Genomic DNA, 27,082 nt, shown 5'->3' with positions numbered 1-27,082 from the left:
TTTCAAGAGAGTAAGCTGTTTACATAGTATAGTGCAATCGCATTGCTTTCAATGTGTACAAGGCAGGCAGTTGAGCATTCCAAAGGGCAGGGGAGTGGTTAGGAAGCAAACAAAAGTCAAAGGCACGAAACCTGAATAGTCTTTCCAGCCACCTCATTTAACGGCAGAGTTGCCAGTAATATGTGCTTTTTCCTTTTTTTAACTTAAAAAATATTGCTTTTTATTTTAAATGGACTACTCAATCCATTAATATTAGTTGAAAATATTTTGATTTGATCCACTATAACAATTCTTAGGTTAATTTATAAAGAAATGCCAGCTGCTTGGTCCAGGTTTTGATCTTCTGTCCTTGGATTTCATTCCCCTGCTCAGTTACAGATAAGGATTCAAGCATTCTGTTAGCATTGTTGACAGAATATACAAAAGCTTTGACTGTATTCAAAAAGACCTCCAGACAAAATGGAATAGCCCATCTATAATTTAATTGTTCTTTCCAATAAGTGTCCTTGTAAACAAAATTTGCAGTTCTAAATTTTATTAAAATTAAAATGTTGAACCATTGAGCTGTAAAAAAGAATACATTCAAAAGTCAGCCTAGAAAATTAATTAGGTTAATAAACTGTCCAATCAAATGTGGAAAAAAGAGTAATAAATCCCAATCAGAAGTTTCAACAAAGGTTCAGAAAGAAACTGTTTAGAAGAGATGAATAAATACAATAAGAGGAAGAAACTAAAAACCTGAAAGTTCACTGTGGGTATCTCTCATAAACTCTGCAATGACTATTTGAAGATAGATGTAATGTCTCCTGAAGATTTATAATCCACTCAGTTCACCTCTCTGGAATAGTCCCAGAAGAAAATTGCTGTTCTGTCAGATTTTTGGCAATTAACAGCTAGGAATGCTGCTTTCTGCAATGAGGAAGGAGAGGAATAGAACAGTCTCTTTGCTGTAAAAAAAAATAAAAAAATTGCTATCTCCCTAATGAACCGCAATCTTGGACCTCTGTAAAAAAAGGACATAAAGCTACAATGTACAAGACTTTTAAAAATGAAGGTCGAGCATCTCAAATATGACCTATTATGAAGCATTCCAATGCATATTAATAACTGATGACAAAGAGAAAGTTTAGGTAAAAGGGAGTACAAAGAGGATACAACTAAATCCCCTTTGACATATAGCCTGAGAATCCCCATTCCTATAAGCTAACACTTCAACAGCTCATATCTTGAACAACATGATGGTTTATTCATTTCTGTGAAAAAGGGGGGGATAAGTTAAATCCAAAGTAGCCTTATAGTTTAAGATCTACTGAAATTTTTGATACTGAGGTTAAAAGTTTCCCAATGTTCACACAAAATGAAGATCTCCAATTCCTTATTCATTCTGTAAAATATCCATATCACATTGATTTATCAATACCAGGGCCATAAGATTTAGTGATCTTTGACTATTAGCTTTATAGTGTGAAAAATTAGATAAGATTATTGAGTCTTTGCTTTAGATGTTGGGATACACAGAGAATTTGGAGCCGTTTTATGAATTCTTTGGGAAAGATAATTTACATATATTTTATATCAAAAGCTTCTTCCTCAAACAATAGAATTGCAGTTTTGTCTTTTCTCTCTTTGTTCAGTCAGATCCATTACTAGCCAAATATCCATGTCTAGTTTTGATCAACCCCAGTTGACCATTCTTGACACTAAAGAAATCACTTTTTGAAGTTGTTGACAAAACTAATAGTTACAGCTATCAAAACTGGGAATTATACAGTCCTGAAGATAAAAAAATTCAATTTTACTCTAAAATATATAATACTGCAAACCTGAGAACGTACCCCATGAAGATATAGAAGCTTCTTAAGCTAAAACTGACCTTCTGCAATTAGATTCCTTACAACAGTTAATATTTGCTGCTTCGACTATGCACGAAATCCAAGAAATTATTTTGAATATGAGTAGGGGTAAAGCAGCAGGAATGGTGATGGGTGCACTATTGGAAGGCCTGAAAGACCAGGTTAGGGACAGATCATCATGAAGAAAATCTATCTATGGTTGCTTAGAATCAACAATGACTTGATAGCACATTTATTTATTTATTTATTTATTTAATTAATTTCTCCCCCGCCCATCTCCCCCCAATGGGGGAACTCTGGGCGACTCACAAACATTAAAACCATAAATATATATAAATACATAAAACATCAATTTAAAAACATTACTAAAAAGAAAAGGAGAGTCCAAGAGATGAAGAATGTGGAGCTGAAGGCAGCAGGCTTCTATGGGGCTAGCCATCCCCACGCTTGAAATATTCCCTCCCCACCCCAGGCCAAGTGGCAGAACCAGGTCTTCAAAGCCCTATGGAAGGCCAGGAGTGAGGGGGCCAATTGCACCTCCGCGGTCAGAATGTTCCAAAGAACGGGGGACTGATGGATCTCCTGTGTAATGGTACAAAATATTTAGTGATATATTTGCCCCTAACATGTTTTCAATTATAGCAGGAGATTTTTGGAAGTGGCATTTTTATCTTTTTCATTTTATGAAGGATATATTACAATTATGTTAAAAAAAAAAAACAAGGACACTCAGTGCTTTACAGATAGATATACACAATTAAAATGTTCACAGTAAAAAGTTAAAACCTAGTAGAAAAACAATAAAACAATAAAGATCATCAGTCCCCAAATGCTTTACAAAAGAGTTTTGATTTAAGCTGTTTGCAGAAGGCAGGTAAGAAAGGAGCCAGGAGGCCGTTCTGAAGTGCCAGTGCTGCCACTGAGGAGTGGCCTTAGAAGTGGGGACCATACACTCCTCCTGGAAGTCTGTACAAGTTGGGCCAATTCCAGCTGGGGAAAGTGATCCTGAAGGTGCCAAACCATATTAGAAGTATTTTTTTAGTCTTGGGATTGGGAACAGCAGCACCATAAAGAATGTTCAGATTTCACACCTATCTTTGTGAACAATCCTGCTGCATCTGTCCTAATACTTGAAATCTCTGCTGTCTTGCAGTATTAACAGCGAACAAGTTAACTCTGCTGATGTGTGGTATTTCACATTCATCATATGCTATATTTTGCATGAACCCTTTAGGTGGTATCTTGCGAATTACATCTACAATGGCTATGAAGGTATCCTTGAGCATCCAAATATTCTTCAGAATTTTCTATCTTATTGCATACAGAGCACTAATAGTAATACTGATAGTATCTGATGAGAAAGAATCTAATAATCTAATAATAATAATAATAATCAGTGAAACGTATGACTAGATTTCTGCTCATAAAATAACATGGTATCTATCTAAATGCAAAAAGAAACATTTTAGGACATGCTTTATTTGATCATTTCTTGCATTCTGAGCTTTTTGTTTTTTGGGGTTTTTTTTACTATTCCAGGGAATCTTTTCTTCAAGATTGGTGGATTGTTTACATAAGAAGCTGGCAATTTGCAACTCTTGAACCCTATTTTTTTTTTTTTTTTTTTGCAAATACACTATTTTCCCTAAACATGGCACAGAAAATTAGTAACAGTTTCCCACCATTTTGAGAAAGAAGATATAGAAGAGTTGTGTATGCCCAAAAGATGTTTAATACAGAGTAGAAAAAAGAACAAAAGAACAAATTAAGACCCAGAAAAAAATCCCACAAAACTATGGTATAGATTTTGAGAACCTATGGCCAAGTTTGTTTTGGTGTAACCAGGCTTCTGGTATGTTACTCCACACTTTGAGAGATCTGAGGATTTGTGGCACACAAAACAAACATAAATAGGTCAGGAGTCATTAATTAAGAATCTGACTAAATATGTTCATACACAACATGGGTAGCAGCACAAAAATCTAATATTTGTAACAAGCCCCTTTTTTAAAAAGTGTGGAGGAAACACCATATTCCGGGGTTTGTTAACAGAGCTAATATAGTACTTGCTATCATACTGAGCAACATGCTTTGAATATCTCTATATCTGATGTGCTAAATATTATCCCTTCCTTACATTTAGTCATATCTTCCAGCTGCCACACGTATACTTTGCTAAAGCCCAACACACATAGAAGCCACAGGTACGTGAAGCTCTTCTGCTTTTTGTTTTGGACTTAGAGTGGTTCTGTAACCACACTGTGAATATTGATACCAATCCTATAAGGTTCTTCAATTCTAATGATGTTGAAAGACTGAGACAAAGGGTTGGTTAAAAACTATATAGTAAATTTGGTGGGAAAAGCTACATAAAGTTACAACTTTCTTTAAAAACATGCACATAATTCCACTTAAAACTAGTAAGAAATACTCATCCAAATCCAGTTGCAAAGCACCTAAAACTCAAAGCAGACAAGCTGACAAATGTTACCACATTGTTTAAAAGTATACCCTCCTCGTGTACTGGGGAAAAAACTAAGTTATTCAGAATTGTTTCTCCAAGAGAAACAAGCACATACACTCCAAAAACTTCAAAGCCCTTTGCCCTATCGCAATTCCCCGAGCATTCTGTCATCTCCCACTTCTCACACATATACATTTAGGAACATTTTTTAAGAGTGTTGAGAGCCATCTTTACTGGGGAAAGAACCAAATAATAAATGAACTTGTATTTCATTTCAAAAGATGTTGATACACAACATCTTTTAAAATTTACTAGGACAATTTTGACATTATTAAAGGGGCAAAGAAAAAATGGAGGTTAGTCTATTACTATGCCTAATTAAAAACACATAAAGGCGGCAAATGTCTCAAATGGAGGCTAAGCACTTTACAATTTTATTATGCTTATTCCTTATAGTCTACTTTTTACATTAAAATTGAATACACTAAAGATTCAATTACCAGTTTAGTTTTGTATACTTTTTACTGTCGGTTGTAAACTAATAGGGTATTTATGAATGTATTATTATTAAAGTGATACCCCATCTTTCTGCTTATATAAGCACTCAAAGTGCTATTTAGTTCTGAGGCACAATTGACTCCTGACAATACACACATTGCTGGAATATAATCTAAAGGCGCAAACAAGTATGTTCTATTTGATTTTTTTTCACACATCACTTTGTCCTGTTTACCATTAAAGACATTTAGAATGGCAGAAAAGATTTTGCCCCTTTGATTTTCTTCTTCATTCCATTGCAAGTAAGGGAAAGTCCAGCATAATGACGCTTCAGTGTTTCCAACCTCTCTTTCATTATCTCAGCAGCATCAACTTTCTCCTCAAAGTCCCTCAATAACAATGTATTTCCAAGTAAACCACATTTCTGCTGAAGCCTCTGATTGTCTATTCGCAATTTATCACGGACCTGCTTTGTCCTTGTTAGTATATCTCTGTTTTGGGCTACTAGACCCTCCACTGCCATTAGCTTAGCCTTTTGGCCTTGATTCTCTGCTTCCACAAATTGCAGTTTTTCTTTTACTTGAGACAGGATTTGCACTGTATTGGTGACCTTTCTCCGGAGCTTCAGAAGTTCCTCATTACGCTCTTCAATCTTCTCATTGTAGGTCTGGTTTTCTATCTTCAGCTGCTCAAAGTCTATTAAGTGCAGGCCTTCTGCCAGTTCTTCTTGGGCTTTTAGACTTGCATCAAGTTTTTGGATCCTGTGTTTAAATTTTATATTTTCAAGACGAACCTAAAATGATAAAAACTGGGGCTAATGATACCACCAAATAATTGTTTTATGTTGGAGCAATACTAATTTGAAATACTGGTTTGGCATGCCATGGGAACATAGCCATTCTCTGGGTTAGAGATCTGGAAAATAGCTCTGAAGAGTCTTTAGGAGTGCTTTGCAAAGACCTCTGCAGTCAATTAAAGAGAAACCCTCTTTTTCTGATCTCTGATAAGTTACAGGGCAATTTTGTCCACACTTTCAGATAAGCCCCACCAACCTATTCCTAAAAGACCATGGGATTTGAGGTTTAGTTTTCATTAACACAATCACAGATGAATCTAATATATTTTGATTTTAATAGAATTTGCCCCAGATTTTAACCTTGCAAATAAGTCCAATTGAGTTGGACAGAACTGGCCTTGATAGATTAACTTTTCCCCTATGACCAGTTGCGGAACACAGTCCTGATATGATAGCCAACAAAACTGTATAATTTCCAAAAGAGGAATCACACTTTCATCACACTACATATTTTTAGCTTGGGTGTGCTCCTGGACTTAGCTTTACATCTGGATGCCCAGGGCCTTACTTGCAACCTGCCACTATCAGAGGCACATTTGATGAGAATATAGAGAGGGCTTTCTTTATGGCTGCTCCAGTCTTTGGACATCAAGGCAGGCCTCTGTCATGTGAGTGAGTTATTGTTGATGGTGCTGGATGGCATACTGCATTCTATGGCATCTTTGAATGATATTGTTAGCCATCTTGAGCACCATTCAATATGTGGATCACCCCATCAAGTCCCACAATAAATGGAATATATAAGACTTCAAGCTCGTCTTGGTTATTTCCTATACTTTGAATTTTAGAATACACCAAGTCATGGGCATGAACTTTATGAATCAATGTCCTTCCTGATTTTGTAATTGAATGCTTTAATGGATCATTCAACTATTACTTTCTGTGACTGCTTCTTTTTAGCAAACATATTTGTCATCTATACCAATGACTCTTGACGGCTTACAACTAGAATACAATGGAGTTCATGTGATTAGGTGGTCATAGACCCTATGAAAAAAGGGAACACTATAGAAAGAACATTAAAATGGGCTCAAAAAGCAACTGATAAATAATACACCTGTTTCAGCAAAGCAGTGATATCACAACTTCAAGATGCACTACTCACCAGCTCTGGGAGGCAACTGTAGAATAAGGAAATATAAGGAAATTGCAGAGAAGCTAAATAATTTCTCAAGTTTACTACAGAATACATAGAGCAGAAATTTAAACTGATATTTTCAGGAAAGGTATACAAAATAAAAAGAATGAATGTACACATCCATGTCCAATTGGCACTTTCCTTCTGCCTACTGTGGCCCTATTCTCAAAGCATGGCCTCTAGTTGCCCAATGGTTTCCTACTTCTGATATACAAGCAGATGTTGTGCAGACAAGTATGGAGACTGGGATGATCCAGCAGGTACTATTTACTTGGACTTTCAAAGGTTTTGTGATACAGTCCTTGACCACTGTATTCCTGGCTACCATGAGAACAGAACAGTAGACTTCGTTATCATCCAGTATAACTCTTAAGTTTGGGGTGTTTATCCTCCCCTTACTGTTCTTTCATCAGTTAAGCCAGTGAAAGATTGAATAGAGAAGAACAAACTGAAACTTAGTCTAGACAAGCAGTTGTTTTACAAGAGTTCATATTAATCCTGATAAAAAGCTTTATAAACTAAAAGAAAATGAATTGTTCCTCAACATCCTGTTGCTGTAGCACAAGTACTAATCTAGGCTATGTATCTGCAGTAGATTAGTTTCTGCCATAATAACGGTTTACTTACTTTGCAAGTTAGGAATTTTACAGGGCTTATTTGCAAGGATGGGCATAACAGTGCAAGATCCAGGAAATGCTTGGTTTGGATTAACTTTGCTTTATCTAAGAATGACATTTCAATGTGTTTCAATTCCTCCTAGTCTTGAAGTTGTTGGTGTCCTTAACAGGCTTTACACTTAGGAGATGCTATATGCCTGTTCAGTGTAAGTCTCAAAGACTCCTTCAACTGAAAGCAGTAGAAAAAGAAACTGCCACATCTTAAAATTAATGAATGCCATTATCCCAACAGCAGGCTGCTTAGACAGGGCATTTTACATCTCTATACAGGGCTCACCTCTGTCATCTCCCTTTCCTTGTTTTGTTCTTTAGCTTGGATCTTGTCTACTTCCCTGATGGCAGCTTGTTTGCCTCCCAGCCGCCGCCCCATGGTATATACAGCTACCTCCTTCTTGACTGCCTGGTAGGTCTTCCATTCACTGTCCACCTTGGCCAGTTTCTGACTGCAGGACCGCTGCAGAGCATCGATCTCTTTCTGGTACCAGGCCATCTCCTCCGCCTGTTGGTTCCGCAGCTCCTCTAGCATGGCCAGGTAGCGGCCGTAGCGCTGCTCCCGGTCCGAGACGTGCTGCACTAGTTCTTCTCGGACGCGCTCCTTGCCCTTGGCCTTGTTCAAGAGCTCGGCCAGTTTGCTCTGCAGCTTCGTGTTGTAGTGGCGGAGGCGGCCTCGCTCTGCCAGCAGCTGCCGGTACTGCTCCATGAGTTCAATTCGCCGCCGGTGTTCCTCCGCGGCGCGCTGCTCTATCTGCTCCTCCGTCTCTTGTCCCTCCTCGCCCGCTTCGCTCTCGGGGCTGCCACCCACGACTAAGGACCGGCTGCTCAGGTGCCTCTGCTCCAGCACCCAGAGGCTTTGGCTGATCCTGCCGCCCAGTTCCACGCCCACCTGCAACGGAGGCGGCTCCAGCAGCTCGCCCTCAGAGAAGGAGGCGCTGGTGGGCAATTCGCCGAGGAGCGTTACCTGGGAGGGAACCCGCTGCGCCCTGCTCACTTCGGTCAGTTTCTCCAGAGAAGGAATCGCCGACGGTGCCGTGCTGTCCTCCACATCCTTCGCTGCCTCTGCTTCCCCCAGATCTTCGCTCGAGGTTGGGTGCTCCGGATGCTCCTTCGCCAGAGCCTCCTTGTCCGCTTCTGCTACCGCTGGCGGCTCTTCAGCCGTTAGCTCTGGCTTCTCTCCTATGGTCGCCTCCTCTCCCGGTCCTTCCTTGGCCGGTGTGGGCGGCTCTTCAGAAGGGGGGCTCTTCACGACCTCTGCTGTCTCCGCATCCCCGGGCGACTTCTGTCGCTCTGGGGAAATCGGGACAGCAGAATCCTCAGGATCTTCGGGTATCGGACTAGGGGCCTCTTTCTTCATCTTCTCCATGGCATCCCAGCTGCCGATCCACTCTTCTCTCTCCGTAAACGAACTGCTTTGCTACGTCGCTAGGCAACAAAAGTTCCTTTGGTCAACCAATGGGAAGAAAGTAAGAGAAGCGAGGCTTGATTGGAGGTTGCGCGTGGAACAGCGTAACAAATTTCGAAGCTGATTGGCTATTTGCTCTTGGGACACACCCACAAAGTTTTGCCTTGGTTAGTGGGCGGGAGTTGTTCCCTGTCGCAAACTTGGACGTCAAAGCTGCGCTGCTCTTTTTGCCTTTGAGGGGGAAAGCAAGATGGCGGAACTAGGGAAAAAGTATTGCGTGTACTGCTTGGCTGAGGTTAGCTCGCTCCGTTTTCGCTGCACCGAATGTACCGACATCGAACTTTGTCCCGAATGCTTCTCAGCGGGCGCCGAGATTGGCCCGCATAGACGCTGGCACGGCTACCAGCTGGTAGATGGTGGGCGCTTCACGCTCTGGGGTGCCGAGGCCGAGGGTGGCTGGAGCAGCCGCGAGGAGCAGCTCTTACTGGATGCTATCGAGCAGTTCGGCTTCGGCAACTGGGTGAGAAGTTCCATGCTGGTTTGTCATCCGGCCCTCTCCTTCCGGGGCGGGGAAATTCTCCTGTTCCCGTAGCGGTTCCTGAGTTCTCATTTTCAATAGCACGACTGTTGTCCATGGAGCTGGGCTCTTGTTCAGTTAAGGGGAAAAGAATGGCTGGAAATATTGGGCAAAGCTGAAGGTGGTTACTTATTCCCTGTTCCTTATTCTGGTCAAACATTCAAAACACAAGTCAAGCAATAGAGTGAATACAAACCCAAACTTTATACATTATTGGACTTAAAATTAACCTAAATTTATCTCTGTCAGATCTCTGTAATCAGACACACTGCGTTTCAATTTACCCAGTAATTCAGTATAATAAAAATAATTGTTTTTGTACAAACAAAAACATGGTGAATAATCTATATATCCAAAACGCTGCATCTCACATTTGAGCAACCCAAAATCATACAATCATGTTTAGCCAACTGCCCTGAAAAGTGATGGGAATGTATCTTGTTTGGCCCTAAGCTGGGTGCATGACACCTATCTTGCTCAAAGTAAGCAGAAATGAATAAGTAATCATATATCTACATCCAAAAGCATAGGTAGCCACACCAAATCATACATCCACATGCCCAAGAGAGTCCTTGATGTAATGGGAATATATTTTGTCTAGCTCAAACTTTACCTGTTTGTGCATGGTACTCTCAATAGAGGCACACCATTCCAATTTTGAATAGAAGTAACTTGGTCTCTGTACTGTGCAGAAGTGTAAGAGTTAGTTGAAAAGATTTCTTTTACAGTGATTAGTGTAAAGGATGAAATCAGATGACCCACTGTTCAGTAAGACATATCTCCAAGGAGGAATGAAACTAGGAAAAATGTGTATGGAAAAATGCTAAGTAAAGACACACTTAAAAATCACTGTTGTGCTAGGATATGTATAGTGGAAGTAGTTACAAAATGAAAATTTATATAGCTTGACAAATTTGAAATGAAGGAAATTTTGACTGTCAAATGTTTCTAAATTGTTTCAGGACTATATAAATATACTGAATAGATATTAGATGCTAGATGCTTCAGAAAATGAACCATGTAAACCTTAACATTGTTAACCAAAATAGTGTTGTATCACCATTCATATAATGGATGTTTGTCAGAATTTCAGTCTTTCATTGCATTTGTCAGTTTTTAGACTGCTCAAGTGGAATTACCTCATAGATCATCTGGAACTGTGGTTATATGATTTCAGGTTGCCTAAAATTATTTGGGGTACAGATGCATCATCATCATCATTCATTAACTATTTTGAGCAAGATAGGTTTGTTGTACCATAGTTAATGATGCTGTGCATATAGAGAAAGGTTTGGTCTGGACAAGGTACATTCCTATCACATTCAGGACAATGAGCTAACATGGGTATATGACTTAGGATGGCCCAAAGCTAATGGAAAGGCAATGTATACTGATTAGTGGTATAACGTACCATTTGTTTTCTGCTTAATTTTAGGTCCAAAATTTATATAAACTCTAGGTTTATATTTGCTTTTCTGATTGAGCTTCTTTTGAAGTTTTGTGCAAATAAGGAACTGAAACTAAGTAATCAACTTGTCTCATAATATTAGTTGGAATATTAACTATAATAATTACTAATATTCCAATATTAGTTGGAATCTCACCCATTCTAAATGTCAGCTGTTTCCGCCTTTTCTCTTGTGTTTTAACTGTTGTTAAAAATAAATTGTAATGAGAGTTTGCCAATAAAATGTTGAAAAAATACTTAGTGCTTTCCAGACTATTAGGTGGCAGCTGTGAGCAGGTTCACTTGTAGCTATTTACTGCATTCTAGATCAAATAATCTGGTAACTGTTGCACATGCATTGGTTATTGTACTAAATTAAACTTCTAAATTTAAATTAGTTTTAATGGACTATTATAATATGTGTCCTCAGAAACCAGCTGGTGTGGAATGCGGTGGCTGAGTTACTTTTTAAATATGCTTATCAGATGACATTTTGGGTGTGTTCACACGTATCAGAATTTAGCTTTGGCTTTGAGAAGAAAGTAGAAATGGTTGCTTAGCTCAGGGAAAGTAAAATATGTGAGAAAAGGACTCAGAATAGTCCTGCCCTGTTATCCTTTAAAAAGGGGCAGTTAATGTTTTCGACAGGCTTTTAAGATTTTTAGTATGCATTACAACAATAAAATAGCATTTCTAGAATTCCTGCTGTGTCTGTTTCTTGATCTGGACTACCTTGAATGGCTAATATCACACCAGATGCTGCTTTTTGGTTAACTTAATCCAGATTTACTCTATTAATCCAATTTTATGGATCTGCATGACATTCTGAACCATATATTTATGACATAAGCTGAGTTTCTACAATATGCTAGGCAATAATGTGATTAATTAATTTGTAAAAATAGCTTTTAAGCAGAAGACAACAGGTACTTTCTCAGCCAAATGTAAAGGATGCTTTTAAAAGCTTATGTGAACTGGGACTGAGGTATTTAAAAAATCTGGTCCTACAACATCCAGGTGACCCTATGAGGTCCTCAGACAACTTTTGCACTGTTTTTTTTTATTGTGAATATACAATATAGCACTTTCTCTGCTGTATCTTTCAAGATGAATGGTACTTCTATAAAGGCTATAGTAATCTGGTTTCTAAAGGGCAGAAGAGTTTTTAAAAATATTCCAAATAAAGATGGCTTTATGACTGTATTACCAGTCTGAAAAAACTATAGTTTTAATGTGATTTCTTGAAGCTTAACTTGATTTATGTTTAGGATTTTCTAGTTTGAGTACACTGTTGATACTGTAGTTTGATTGTGAATTGTAAGTTTGCTTTGTTTGAAAGACCTTTGCTGGGTTCACAAATGGGTTCTCATTACTACTAATCCTAATAGAATTGATCAATACTACTAGTGTTCTTATATGCCAATCAAGCTCTGTGTGTGTGTGTGTGTAAAAAATTAAAATTAGATCCCATTCTAAAATTAAATTTAAGGGAATTAATTTTTTCAAGAATGCAAAAAGTTGAATTTAGAACATCACGTTCATTGGTTGTACTTAAAAGAATGTGAAATGTTGGGTTCTGACAAATATTACTTGTATCTATATCTAGTACATGTATGTTCTTGAGACAGATAATTCAAAAAATTTTCTTCTTTATTGTAGGAAGATATGGCTACTCATGTTGGAGCATCACGAACTCCTCAAGAAGTTATGGAACACTACGTAAGCATGTATATACATGGCAATCTTGGAAAAGCCTGCATTCCTGACATTATTCCAAACAGAGTGACTGATCATACTTGCCCAAGTGGTGGTCCACTTTCTCCTAGCCTTACCATGCCTCTGCCACCTTTAGATATATCAGTGGCTGAACAACAGCAGCTTGGATATATGCCACTTCGAGATGATTATGAGATTGAGTATGATCAAGATGCTGAGACTCTAATTAGTGGCCTTTCAGTTAATTATGATGATGATGATGTGGAAATAGAATTAAAAAGAGCTCATGTGGATATGTATGTAAGAAAACTGAAGGAGAGGCAGCGACGAAAGAACATTGCCCGTGACTACAACTTGGTTCCTGCTTTTTTAGGGAAGGATAGGCGAGATAAAGAAAAACCTTCAAAACGCAAAACTACAAAAGAAGAAAAGGAACTGAGGTTAAAACTCAGGTCTCTTTACCAGTTTATGTCTTGCAAAGAATTTGATGATTTCTTTGAAAACCTGCACAAGGAAAAGGTACTTCGAACAAAAATAAGAGAACTCCAACGGTATCGCCGAAATGGCATAACAAAAATGGAAGAGTCTGCAGAATATGAAGCAGCTAGACACAAACGAGAGAAAAGGAAAGAAAATAAAAACATTGGTACTTCTAAAAGAGGAAAGGAGGATGGTAAAGATGGAGAATTCTCTGCAATTGAAAACCTTCCTGGCTTTGAACTATTGTCTGACCGAGAGAAAGTACTTTGTAATTCTATTAATCTGAGTCCAGCACGTTATGTGACTGTTAAAACTATAATTATTAAAGATCATCTCCAAAAAAGGCAGGGCATCCCCTCAAAAAGTCGCCTTCCTAGTTACTTGGATAAGATACTAAAGAAAAGGATTTTGAATTTTTTGACAGAAAGTGGTTGGATATCCAGGGATGCTTCTTAAATCTTGACTACTTTGAAATAGCATCAGTATGAACAGAGGAACCATCATTGGCCATTGATCTAGTTACCAGCCTTTTTAAACATCTAAGATCTTGTAAAAAGCTCACTCCTGAACAACTGGAATTTTCACTTAAAGGATCATGTAAATGTTAGGTCTTATTTTGTGAACCACTTTACATGTCACCTTAAAAGAACACACTGTGGGTGAAGTGGCTCGTTTTACCTGACCAGTGTATCAGAAGTGAGATGTGAAACTCTGACAATACTTACTGAACTCTACCTCTGCTGCACAAGCTTGTATTTTAGACATGATGCTGGCTAAAGTCGCTATCCTCCACACATTTACTTGGAAGTATGCCCACTACATTCAGTGGTATTTACTGTCAAGTAAGACCATATCAGATCGGGCTACTTATGTATCTTACTAAATCCTGGGTAACGAACTTGAACACAAATCACGATTTCATATTGCATATGTATACTATGAGTTTGTTACATTTTTTCACAAGCCAATGCATTCTGTTATATTGCCACAAGAGCACAGAGAATGCAACACTGAGTAATATAAAATGGTTTAGCACAACACATCATATAAAGTAGCTCCACTATCTAGCTTGCATAGAATTGGAAACTTTCAGCAAATAACAGGCATTCCAGTTGTAAACATAGTGGTTGGTTAGCTAACTGCTTTGGTTTATGTACTAATGTTCCACTTCTGTACAATTTGAAAAATGAAAGAAGGAATCTGCATGTGGTTTCATTTAAATATAAGCATCATCTGAGAAAATGGGAATTATAGAGTTTATGAGAATATAATTGGACTATACTGATATAAGATGCTTAACTGTGCACTGCTTGTCACTAACCAACCCAAACTGTTCTTCAGGTTTGTATTTGTTGTATGTAGAGTTTAAATACTCTTTCCCAGTCTCGGGCAAGAATCCCAAAATGGGAAACATACATACAGTCAGACTGCACATGGATATAACAGGTGAGCACACAGTACGATTAATGTATGATGCTGTGTGTACCTCAGATGTTTTAACATAGCAGTTGACACAAAGGATGGACTGTTGTCCTGAAAGGACTCTGTTTGCTTACCTGTTACTTTTACCACCACTGTAGCCACACATTTTTTACTTAGTGGCCTTTATAATAGTTGTGCTTCCCACATTGCCCTGCAAGCTGCTTCTTAAAAGGGAAAGAGGGACACTTTTCTTGGGTATGAACATCCCAGTTATATATAGGCAAGATTCTGGTAAAACATCCATTACTAAAACTGTACTTCTGGTCCACTCACTTTTCTGGAGAATGAGTCTTGATAGCTTTTTGTTGAGCTTATTCATAAACAGTCTTTCAGGCCCTTGAATGCATAGTTTAATTTACTACATGTGCAGCAGAAGAATAAGTGTTTCATTTGTCAGTGCAACTTAGTTACTAGTAAATGTGCTTTGAATTACAACCTTAAAAGTTTCTTGTGTTCTCAAACTTAGCAATTGGAATCACTATGCAGTTGCATGCAAACGTTCAGAACAAATTGTATGCTTCTGTGAATGTTTAAATGAACAGAAGTGAACAAAACCACTACATGGTACAAAGTTAAACACAGCATCTTTCTGCAAATCTAATTGCGTACCTTGCATATGCAGTTTAGATTAAATTTAAAAAAAAAACAATATTCCAGATACACAACTTTGGATATCCTCTCAGTCAGAATTTCTAGCACCTTTGCTAGAAATAACAGCTTCTGGAATTTTTTTTCTCACTCTTCCTTGCCCAAGTCTTTAAGCTCATATATATTCTTAGGCCCTTGGGTGGGGGGGCTAACATGCAGGCACAGCATGTTTATCTCCCCAAGTCTGGGGACTGTGAAGGCCATTCCAAAACCATTTTCTTTCTTTCCTGCAAGGACTTCATAGTTGATTTGGGTGCGTGTTTTGGACAGTCTTGCTGAAATATCTTACATCTGAAAGAGTGTCCCAACATTATGCATAGTAAGTATGCATTCAGACTTCAACTTCTGTTCACTTATATTTCATTGTAATATACAATTTGATTAGGCATACATAAACCTTTGCATGCAACTGTACATGCTGCATGACAGTAATTTCTACTTAGGTGATGGAACAGTTTTCCTGCTAATACATGCTGATTTATTACCCAGTATAGGACAAGGATAATATTAAGATAGACTTGCAATCAATAGTAATAGATCTGAGTATATCATTCTGCAAACCTTATGCATCTGCCACAAGTATTGTGGCATACATGGGGGCTGGCAACATAATGCATGTAATTTAATCTAAAAAAAATACAAAAATCTCCCTAGAGAAGATATCATGGAACAATATAGCTAAACATTTTTTAAAATTAAAGTTCATATGTTGTCATTTTCTGATGCCAGCACTGTGTGATGGTGCCCAATGGCCAGGGAAAAATTGCAAACACCAGTGTGTACAAAAGTCACCAAAGACCACAGTTCCTGAAGCAGTACCCTTCTTCAGCCTGATGATGAAACCTCATATTTTATGTGACTTTAATCACAAGTGATCTCTCATCACACTAATTTATATTGATAATATATCAACTGCAGTCACAAACGTTACCCCTTCACCCCAAAAGGGCACAATCAAGACAAAATATTAATTGAATAACCATTATCAAAATTAATTGCCTATTAAAGCACTACAGTTAAAAATTATTGATCCCACTCTGTCTATACCAGCTACTTCTTACACACAGACCACTCATACAAAGAAATGCGCATGACACCCCTATTTCCTACCCTCCAGGAAAAATAACAAAAAGAGATGGGGCATAGTAACTTCATTGAGAATAGTAACCATATTGGAAAGAAAACTGGGGAACAAGACTGAAGCAAGATGAGGTGAAAGAGAGAGAGAACTGGACAAAGGAAAGAAGAGAGACAAGCTGCTGTGCTGTTACAGGAAGGAGTGAACTCCAGTAGGAAAGCAGACCTTCCCAAGCAAGAACTGATCTTCAAGGGCATTCACGTTTAGCTGCATGCGACAGTCGTATCTCTTTTTTTGTTTGTTTCCAATAGTGTCTTCTATTCTTAGTGATGTAAGACAACCCTCAATTCAAAGGTAAACAGAAAACAACAGTATTTATAGTAATTGCATATTACTTTAGTGTCATACTATTCTAAGACACCTTCATATGAATTAAAACAGTTATTAGATGCTAAGTGGCATCAACAAGGAATGGTTTCCAAAGACCTCACTGCACACATAGGATGATGCCATTACTGGCTGTGCATGTATGTCTTGCCACTTTTTTTGTCCGATCACAGCTCTATCTCGGCTTAAGGATGGGGCATGGTTGCCTAGAAGTATAAACAACATGACACCAACAGTTCAAAAGATTTAAATTTGGAAATAACCTATATGGCATTCTTGTTGCCCAGTTATTGTGCAGGTTACCCTTGAGGAATCACATTAATGAAAAGGTACTATAAATAATCTGAGGTTGTAATTTATGTTATTAGTTTGTATTCTTTCCACATCATATGCATTCATTTAAAAAACATTTTCAGCACTGCTTTATATGCATTATTACCCATCCATTATTTTCCTCGGTATCCCACCTCATTTGGTGAATCACCCCTATGTTTAGTGGGGCATTATAAAGACATTTAACTAATATTTATGTGATGCTTATTAATTCTTTCAAATTAGACTGCTATGGTTCTTTCACAACACCTACCAATGCAGGCCTTAAAGTACGGCTATGTAATTTATAGCCAATCTTTGATACTAAAGCAACAGTGCCAGGCTCTTTCCCTTCCATGGGGACATGAAATAATGCTTCATGTTCATAAGGATCAAATTTGGCTCCAAGAGGATTCAATTTCACCAATCCATGTTTTTTGAACACTTTCTGTATTTGAACTTCAGTCATGGCAAGACCTTCATAAAGATTTTTCAAATGGGGGTTTTCATCCTTTAGTTCTTCTTTAGGAACGGACTCAGTTGCTTTTTCCAGAACATCAGCAACTTCCAGTAAGTCCTTGCAGAAACTCTGAATTCCTAAAGTGCAAAACCATAGTAAAATTATAGTCAATCCATAAAAATAGGATGATGTTTCAACCACATGTAAAATGGTATTTGAGAACAATGCATTTCACTACATTTTGGTTTTGCTGTAACACACTGAAGCTGAGAATCAGCTAGATCCAGACTGAATTGATCATGCTGCAGTTTCACCAAAATCAACAGAAAAACTTTATCATAACTATCATAAGTACCATTAATTTTGGTGGGACTATAGTGTGACTTTTTAAGTACATACCCAATCAATGGATTTTTAAAAACTACAGCATTAAATTTATGAGAACATGACCAATAATTTAAATCAGACCCACTGTCAGCTCCAATTTATAATAAAAGACCTTCTATGTGGTAAAATAATTGTGCTCTATTTTTTCCCTCAGATTTACAAGGTGCTGAAGATCACCCTCCTGTTTAGTTGTTTTCTAAGGGTTATTTGGCAAATGCAGTTTGTCATTTTCAAATGACAAAGTCTTTATCTTCTGAAATTATTTCTTACAGTTTCTTCAAATAAAGAATCCAGCCCTCACATCCTTTTTGTCTCCCATTCTTACAAAGCCTAAACAAAAAAAAATCAACCATTGGTAACACTTCCAGCAGAAAACTAAATAGGTGGTTTTAGTTTCAATCAATGATCCCAGCATGAATTAAAAAACAAAACAAAACACTAGCAACCATGGTGTCTTGTATAAATTGTAATTGGTTAGCTTGTACAATGTACAAAACCATAAACCATGGTTAACAAATGACAGTAGCTGAGTTCACATATTGAGCCAAGACCAAACAAGCCACATTATGACAGTGTGATGCACAAATCCAGTCAACATGTGTAAGATTCAAAATGTATGTTCATGACTGCACCAATAAGCAAAATGAATATGTACCATATAACTTTGCTTCTTCTACCAATTTCTGAGTCCTCTGCCGCAGATTTTCTGCATCTGCCAGGGCACGTTTATATTTATCCTGAAAAAAAGAAGTGTGGTGATGCAAGATGAAACTCAAGAGGCAGGCAGATTATAGTACTCCTCTCACACCATCCCCATTGATCCATTTAACTTTACAGAGTGAGGTCTTTAATTGTACTTTATTCTGATTTTTTTTTTGTAAGTTCCAAATAGGTGTTACTATAGGTTCAGATGACATGCTAAACTTTTAACTCTAGTTAATGAATCACAAGCAATGTAGGACAGCATGGACATGTATGCATTCTCATTAATCCTTTCTCATGACTTAGGATGAACACTGCCAGTGAGAGATACCAGTCAAATCTGGCTAAAAATATAAAGCAAACTACTACTGCAGCAATTTATCTGTTGAACAGGATGATGGGCACACCTAATGAATCCCTTCTTATATGCACAGAGCAATCTATTGCTTGTTTTGTACACACTGAGCTATGTGTGTTTATGGTTGACTCTGATTTAACATTGGATTACAAACCATTAATCATGGGTTAACATAATACAGATAGTCCTTGACTTATGAGGGCAATTGGGACCGGAATTTCCATCACTGATACGGTCAGAGAGTGCAGCCACATTACTTAGCAATGGCAATCCCTGCAGTCCCGATTGCCACTGTTAACTGAATCCCACAGTTGCAAGGTGAGGCAACTTCCTGCCAGCTTCCCACAACCAAATCAGTGGGGAAGCCAGCAGGAAGTTGCAAGTCCCAGGAGGCCTGCAAGCAGGCTGGCAGGCAGGCAAGTGGCTGCTGCCAGGTGGGGGAGGGCGTGAGGGAATGGGGGGGGAAGTGGGGTGAGGGTTGGGGAAGGCATGGCAAGGGTGCACAGGGGTGTATTAGGGTGTGCAAAGTGCCAGGGAGGTGTAGCCAACGGTCAGGGAGGGTGAAAGAGGATCTGAGGGAGGCGTGGGTTGGGGACGATGTGTGGGGCTGCATAGGAGGAGCAGTGAGGGTGTGCAAGGATACAGGAGAGGTGCAGTGAGGGTCAGGAAGGATGCAAGGAAAATGCGGCACGGGTCAGGGAGGGTGTGAGCGAGGTGTGGCAAGGGTCCGGGAGGGTATGCAAGATTGCATGAGGGAGGCGCAGCAAGGGTTGGGGAGGGTGAGAGGGAGGTGTGACATGGGCCGGGTGTGCAAGGGTGGCACAGCGAGGGTTGGGGAGGGTGTGTGAGGGTGCACGGGGATGCACAAGTGGAGGGGGAGGCGCAGCGAGGGTGCATAGGAATGTGTGAGTGGCCAGCGCAATGCGAGTACAGAGGGATTGGGGGAGTGCACAGGTGGGGGAGACTTATCCCAGTGACTTGTGACCTTCCCTGCTGGCTTCCCCACTGACTTTCTGGGGAAGCCAGCAGGGAAGGTTGCAAACAGCCATCACGTGATCACAGGGCACTGCAAACTGGTCATGTGAGCCAGTTGGCAAGCGCCTAGATTACAATCACATGACTGCAGGGCTGCTGGAATAGCCGGACCTCTGAGGACCAGTCATAACCACCATTTGTTCAGCGCTGTTGTAACTCTGAACAGTCGGTGAATGGCTGTAGGTTGAGGACTACCTGTATAAGAACCCAGCCTAACTGCAGGGATACAGGTAGTCCTCAGTTAACAACCATAATTGAGATCGGGAACTCCATCACTAAGCGATGTGGTCATTAAGTGAAAAATCACATGCCTGCACTGACTTATGACAGCAGTTCCAGTTGTGGTCCTTAAGCAAGTCACACTGTGACCATCATAATTGCACTCTGGTTGCCAAGCACCAGAATCGCAATCACATGACTGCAGGAATGTTGAGACTGCTGCAACTTTGAGAACTGGCCCTAAGTCTCTGTTCGGTGCTTTGTAACTTTGAACGGTCACTGAACAAATGGTCACTAATCAGGGACAATCAGTAGTGGAAATGGCTTTAACAACAGCTGGTTTCACAAAGTACACTAAGGTACTATAATAGATTACAGAATGAACACTTCCCTCTGAATTTCTCACCCATTATCTGCAGCACTACTTAAGGTCAGAGGCCACACATTTCATACATCAAGAGTCACTCCAGTATTGTTTTTTTTTAAATCAAGATCTGAAACCTACAGTAAGCCTTAATTTCAAATGTTGGGTTTTCCAAACTGACCATGACAGCCACTCTAGATTTGTACAACTCATGTACTTTCAGGTAAGTCTCCAAACCTCATTGACAAAATATACAAGACTAAGGATAAGATAGCAAGCACCAATGTGCTCATGTGAATACAGCCAAAGATTCATTAACTTATAACCTTTCACTAATCTTTTGACTTTCTTAAGGCTGAGCATGTCATCCAAACCTGGAATATCCACAATTTTTAATTTGCACCGTGAGTAACCATTAATTCAAATTCTTATTCACATAAACTAGAAATTCTACTTGTTCCCAAAAGACAAAGAAAGTGATGTCTAGGTGATCCTGTTGTCCAGAGTTGCTTAGCAAATTACCCAAGCACTCCTACATGTCTCCTTTGTTTAAAATTGGAAGCAATGGGACACATATTTCTATGGCATTGAAATTAATTTGTTTTTAAGCATGGTACAGCATTAAACTGTCTCCCAGAACACCAATTAGCTCTTTAATTAACTGTATCCATAATAAAACCTAACAATTGCTTTTTTGAAGATGAAACTTCAATACACTGATGAGAGAAAAATAAGTTGCATTTCTACAATTCAGTAAAGTTAAAGTTAGGAGCAGGAAGTAGACTAACTATGCACACATCTCTATCAAACTTGATTTAATATTTTCTCTTAAAAATAAATTAAAAAGCTAGCATGACCCCAAACAGTGTCAACTTCCAGCATCATCCTTATTTCCAATAATGATTCTAGTCCCCACAGGCAATCTTAGATAACAAAACTGTGTGACTGCAGACTGACATTTTGTTTGGAAATGTGTTCATCTGCCCCAAAATAGACCAAGATGGTATTGAAGGGAATGGAGGTAGAGAGTAATGTCACCAGTTTACCTTTTGTTAAACAAGTGTTCTGTGGCTGGTTGGCTGTTCACTGTTACCTTTATGAAATGAACATTCCCTGTGCCATGTGGCTCAATCCCAAGTGCCACTAGACTACAAGAGTTGTTTTCCCTGAAATAAATAATTTAAGAATATACAAGCCAGAAAGATCCTTACAGTTATCTCCTTTAACTGCTCTTCTAGTTTGGTCTTTTCCTCTGTTAATACGTTTGCTTCAGAGCAAGAATCAGGTTTTTGTTCACTGTGGCTCTGGTTTTGTTCTTCTTCCAAATTTGGTCCAGTGTTTTTCTCCTGGGTCACTGTGCAAAGCAGTTGAGAAGACCTGAAACAAGACTGGAATCAATACAGTTCTAACAAATTAGGAATATGAGTGCACACAAGTCCAGGATATTTTAAAGCAAGAAAAAAGTATTATTGCTTTGTATTAGAAAAACAGTTAATATGCTGCTTAACACATTCTGACCCCACACTAGTGTAGCTAGTGTGTCTTTTGCCAAGTGCATACAAACTAGGCATCTCTAGGTGGTCGCTTATCCTTGTATTAAAATTAAGTATTTTAAGCTAAACATATTTAGTTATCCTTTATCTGACATTTCAAAACAACTTAATTTTCAGTTACCTCCCCAGCCATTAAAATGAAGTAAAAAAAAATAGTCTGACATTAAACATGTTTTCACATCATCTATTAAAACACTTTTCTATTAAAAATTTAACATTACCATTGTAGATCCCAAAACAGTGCCAGAAGCATGACCTAACTTTAGGAGGCTTTTAAAAATAAGAAAATAGAATGTTTTTTTGCTTTTGGTAGAATATTTTAACATAATGTTAAAACAAATATGGAGTTAACCCTTAAAATAATATAAATCAGGCAACATTTTATTTCAATCCAATCCTTGGTCCATTCCATCTTCTTTCACAGTCAATCCTATATTTTATTTGGACTCTGCTACATTTCAATAAAGCCCAGATGTTCAACAGTTGTTCTGAGCTACCATTATACACTATGGACATTCATGTCCTTTCTTTCACTATGACCAGTAAACTGCTATTTAATTTTCTGTGGCTTTACAAAGGGGGAATAGAAATACTATCCGGGATTTTAAAAAGCCAGATTTTCTATTATGGGCAGTTGATCATCATTAGGTAAAATTGAAAAGAAAGGGGTGGCTGGGTGGAAAGAAACGGCTTGCTGAGACTTGAAGAAGTGAACAGACTTAATCCAAGGGACTCGCTTGCCTGCTGGATTAAAATACTTGCTGGTCATAGTGAAAGAAAGGACATGAATGTCCATAGGGTATAATGGTAGTTTAGATAACTAGTGAACATCTGGGCTTTACTGAAATGTACCAGAGTGCAAATAAAATATAGAACTGATTGCGAAAGAAGATGGAATGGGCCAAGGATTGGATTGAAACAGAACTGCTTGCTTTCTAGAACTTTTGAATTAGTTTTGAAGATACTTAGAAAGCAGCATACCCTGATGCACACAAGCTTTTCAAAAACTTAAAGAAACTCCTTCGAAAAATCTCCGAGAAAGTTCGAAACCCAAAGACAGGGAAAGTCAGATCATCCGTCCCACTTTCGCAAGAGCAAGGTGGCCCAGCTCTAGACTCTTGTTTCACCACTTCCAGGACAGGCCTTCCTGCCCGGCCACCCCTCCCGGCTCTCGCAGCTTCCCAACTCCAACTCTTCCAAATGTTTTATTTGGTTGAAACCTGTCGCTGCACTACTTGCCACTCTAGGAAAGCTAAAATAGGTCACCTCCCTGAAGAGCCGGAGGCCCTACCCCAAACAGATGCTACGCATCTTCCTCTCGTTCTTTCCCAGCCGCGCTCCTCTCCTCAAAAGAGGGCAGCGCCGCTTCCACCTTTCCCATCTTACCGCCGCGAAGCCCCTGAGAAGAGAAATGCCGCTCGTCCCGCCAGCCGCCGGGCACCGCACACCACAACCGCCGCCATCTCGCCACCTGAGTCCCTTCCGCTTAACTTCCAACGGAAACTGACTCCGACCAATCAGATGGTACATCTGTCGTACTTGGCGGTACACTTAGCCAATCAGGAGCGTCCTTGACACCACGTGCATGAAGAGAAGGCCATCGTCTTCTGCAGTTCAAGAGCGTTTAAGCGGAGGGATCGGTCTTTGCTTTTGCCGAGATAAAGTGATGCTTCATCGGCGCAGTCGTAGTTGCTCCATTTTTCCAGGAATCGAGAAGAAAATGTCTGAGTTCTTGCAACACAAAGTCAAATTTAACTGAATTGTACTTTAGGTGCCTGGGTTGGTCTTCTCTCCTCTCTTTCCTTTCGTGCCTTCGACTCAGTGTTGACTCCTGGTAACTGCCTGGACTAATCCTTGCAGTTTCCTCGGCAAGATTTCAGAAGCGGTTTGCCATTACCTCATCCAAGGGCAGAGAGAGAGTGACCGGCCCAATGTCACTGAGCTGGCTTTGCACCTAAAGCAGTTTCCAGCATGGTGCCTTAACCACTACACCAAATTGCCTCTCTTGCACTAAACTGGCTCTCTGCCTGGGTTTATAACTTAAATCACAACAGCTGCAACGTGCAGAGCTAAATACTAATCAGTCATTAGACAGTATGTGCTGTGAACCTGGCCAATCTCAAACAGGGGCCACATCATGTTTAGCAATGATTTTTTAAATCATGGGTTACTGAAAAAGCTGTAAGTCACACAAATGCTAAACCAAGCCACATTATGGTTGAATTTACATGACACACATTAACCATAGCTACATCTGATCTGAACTTTGGGCATCTGACTTACCCACTGATTCCGTGTCAGAGTGTCTTTCCTGATTGTATGGGAGCAGTCATTTCACACAGCATCCTATCTAGTTTTTCAACATTTAGAAAAACAACAGATTAAGATTAGGGAAAGGTTTAGCCTTCTCTCACCCCCTTTTGCTCCCATTTCACCTCTCCCAACCAGCCAGAAGGGAGGGATGAAAATACCTCCTCCTATAATGCAGCTGGCGGAACCTACTTTTGCATAACTGCACTAGGTTCTCATCTTTCTCTCTCTCTGTCTGGAGACCAAAAGGGAAGGCTAGCCTGAAGTTTTCTTTCTTGTTTTGATATAAGAAGTCATGCATGCCATTCTGGATGACAGTAATCAAATATTGAAAATGTTACTACTATCTAAAGGCTATTCTGATTTTTGCAGCCTAGATCTTGTAACTGTATTTAATTTATTCTTGGGGGCTTCTGGATTAGTTTGGCCATGATCCTGACCCAACCTACTGGGCTTGCAAGGCCCAAGGGCTGTTAACATGCTAACCCATATAAAATGGTCATTTCCAGGTCACAGCTTACTAAGTAATTCAATTACCTGAGTTTGCACAGCACAATGAATCACAAACCACATTTAGCCTAGCATGTTATATGAGCCTGTGTGATTAATTTATGGTTCAGAGTGTATTGCAAAATCAGAAAATTAGATTTAGTAAAACTTGATTGCATTAACTACAGATAAGACTTCCTTCTCCCTGGTTAAATTACCCTCTTCTTCAAGACAAATTATGCTTTATTGCATGCAGAATGGTTGCTGTTTTTTTAAAAAAACAACCATTCTGCAATACTAATGTCTAGTTTTTTAACCTCCTCACCCACAGGCCAAAATAGTATATGCACACATACTAGGAGTATATAGCTTCACGTGTTACAGAGCTCTATTTATATATGCTAATAGTGATTTTGTTCCCTAAATCTATCCTTATGCATCCAAAATGGTATAATCGAGAAATACAAGGGAGGAATTATCAAGTTTGGAGAAAGCACATTTGCATAAAAGCAAAAATTGGGAACAAAACCATTTAAGGAAGTGGGAAAGTAATAAAAGAAAATGGGTAGAAACCATAGCAGGAAGAAACACATTTTAGCTTAGCATGCTATATAAACCTGGTCTACATGGTGGTTAATGGTTTAGTATGTTAAGCAAACCCAGAAAGTTGAGTTAACTGATAAATTGTGGTTAAGTGCAAATGCATTTATGAACAGCAGTTTTAATTCTATTGGTAAGAGCAGATGTTGCAGTTCTAGAAGAAACTATGATTGTGTAGGATAAAGAAAAAAGCTATTAAGAATAGCTTAAATAACTCAGAAAAATAAGTCAGAAAACAATAAAGTCAAGTTGTAGAAAGGAAAAAACAACTGATACCTGAGGATTATTAGACCACTGATATGGGGAAATAATAAATTGTAGTTAAGACATGGTTCAATAAAGATGTAGCCTCAGTAGGGATGGAGGGTGTGTGTGTGCATTTCCTGATGGTCTTAGCCTTTTATGAAACTAATTATACTGTTTTGCAATCTGTCTTCTTTCAGTGCCTTAACCATAACTATTTACAGTAGTACACTTGTAATATGCACAGTAATCTGAAATATGATATACAGTAACCTGGTACACAAATCACACTAAGCCATAAAGAAGTTTGCTTGCTTTTGTCTTACTGTGTAGACTCAGGCAACTGTGGTTTATTTAACAAACCATAATTAACACAAAGACCCAGCTAATGATTTTGAATTGCTTGGAAGAAATAATGGCTTTAAGTTTATCTTCAAGAGACTGCTCATGTCATATATCAGTGCTGAAATGCTGCCCAGATTTGTTTGGGACTGGATGGGGTGGAAGAGGGTGAGGCTTAATTCCAGCAAGACTATCTAATTCCAGAGAGATTCCAACTTTAGTTCTAGACAGGGCCATGCTTCCCTCTGTTCCCACAGCTTGGGAATCCTCTTGGATTCAGAGGGAGGGACTCTGCAGTCAGACTACTGTAATGTGCTCTACACCGGGCAATCCTTGAACAGTGTTCAGAAGCTACAGCTGATTTACAGTGGCCCAATAGTCATGGAGACTTCTCGTTGCACTCACTACTGCCAGAACTGCACTGATTACCACTGGCTTCTGGGTGCAATTCAAGGTACTTCTTGTTACTTTTAAAGCCCTTTATGGCTCAGGGCCTAGATATCTGCAGGATTGCCTTCTCCCAATAATATGCCCCCTCCTCAGGAAACCATCCGCCACCTCCTCAAGAAACCATCGCTAGATCCCACTTTTGTACCACTTTTGTCCAGTTACCCACCTTCCCTTTTTAGGAAAGGTTGTGGAAAATGTGGTAGCATGACAGCTTCAGAGGATCCTGGAGGAAACAGATTATCTGGACCCCTTTCAGTCAAGTTTCAGGCCCGGTTATGGGACAGAAACAGTATTGGTCATACTTTTAGATGATCTCTGGCAAGAGTGGGATGGGGATAGTGCATCCATCCTTGCTCTTCTTGACCTCTTGGCAGCTTTCGATACCATCGACCATGATATCCTTTTGGATCGGCTGCAGGAGTTGGGGCTGGGAGACACAGTTCTGTGCTGGTTCAGCTCCTTCCTCCAAGGCCGATCCCAATTGGTGTTGATAGGGAGAAGTAGTCCGACCCGCGGCCCCTGCTTTGTGGGATGCGTCACAGTTCAGTGCTCTTGCTG

At 39.3% G+C, this 27,082-nt stretch overlaps 3 protein-coding genes across 3 annotated transcripts; 1 reads left to right on the top strand and 2 right to left on the bottom strand.

The window, feature by feature from the left end:
* Window positions 1-457: 457 nt before the first annotated feature.
* Window positions 458-9,019, bottom strand: CFAP184 (cilia and flagella associated protein 184). Its single transcript, XM_007428951.3, has 2 exons — window positions 7,764-9,019; window positions 458-5,608 (listed from the first exon to the last, which is right to left on the bottom strand). Exons 1-2 carry the CDS (start codon window positions 8,844-8,846, stop codon window positions 5,063-5,065), a joined length of 1,629 nt encoding a protein of 542 aa, XP_007429013.2. The 5' UTR covers window positions 8,847-9,019; the 3' UTR covers window positions 458-5,062.
* A 56-nt stretch (window positions 9,020-9,075) lies between these two features.
* Window positions 9,076-16,906, top strand: TADA2B (transcriptional adaptor 2B). Its single transcript, XM_007428938.4, has 2 exons — window positions 9,076-9,405; window positions 12,569-16,906. The coding sequence occupies exons 1-2, from the start codon at window positions 9,136-9,138 to the stop codon at window positions 13,559-13,561; spliced, it is 1,263 nt and encodes a 420-aa protein (XP_007429000.1). The 5' UTR covers window positions 9,076-9,135; the 3' UTR covers window positions 13,562-16,906.
* Window positions 16,907-17,044: 138 nt separating this feature from the next.
* Window positions 17,045-23,629, bottom strand: GRPEL1 (GrpE like 1, mitochondrial). Its single transcript, XM_007428937.3, has 4 exons — window positions 23,477-23,629; window positions 21,749-21,914; window positions 18,515-18,596; window positions 17,045-17,609 (listed from the first exon to the last, which is right to left on the bottom strand). Exons 1-4 carry the CDS (start codon window positions 23,551-23,553, stop codon window positions 17,263-17,265), a joined length of 672 nt encoding a protein of 223 aa, XP_007428999.1. The 5' UTR covers window positions 23,554-23,629; the 3' UTR covers window positions 17,045-17,262.
* Window positions 23,630-27,082: the final 3,453 nt, after the last annotated feature.

Source organism: Python bivittatus, unplaced genomic scaffold (assembly GCF_059951505.1).
Source record: "Python bivittatus isolate LINGU-HERP-01145 unplaced genomic scaffold, Pbiv_v1 ctg000960_np1212, whole genome shotgun sequence".
In the NCBI taxonomy this organism is placed as follows: domain Eukaryota; kingdom Metazoa; phylum Chordata; class Lepidosauria; order Squamata; family Pythonidae; genus Python; species Python bivittatus.
Note: the sequence above shows the minus strand (reverse complement) of the source record. Positions and strands in the feature narration are given on the sequence as shown.

Coding starts and splice junctions, on each gene's coding strand:
- CFAP184 (XM_007428951.3), bottom strand. CDS start 8,846: ATGGAGAAGATGAAGAAAGAGGCCCCTAGTCCGATACCCGAAGATCCT. Junction 5,609..7,763: donor AGGAAAGGGAGATGACAGAG/GTGAGCCCTGTA, acceptor TTATCATTTTAG/GTTCGTCTTGAAAATATAAA.
- TADA2B (XM_007428938.4), top strand. CDS start 9,136: ATGGCGGAACTAGGGAAAAAGTATTGCGTGTACTGCTTGGCTGAGGTT. Junction 9,406..12,568: donor AGTTCGGCTTCGGCAACTGG/GTGAGAAGTTCC, acceptor TCTTTATTGTAG/GAAGATATGGCTACTCATGT.
- GRPEL1 (XM_007428937.3), bottom strand. CDS start 23,553: ATGGCGGCGGTTGTGGTGTGCGGTGCCCGGCGGCTGGCGGGACGAGCG. Junction 21,915..23,476: donor TTCTCAGGGGCTTCGCGGCG/GTAAGATGGGAA, acceptor GTCTTGTTTCAG/GTCTTCTCAACTGCTTTGCA. Junction 18,597..21,748: donor AGCAGTTAAAGGAGATAACT/GTAAGGATCTTT, acceptor TCTTTTTTTCAG/GATAAATATAAACGTGCCCT.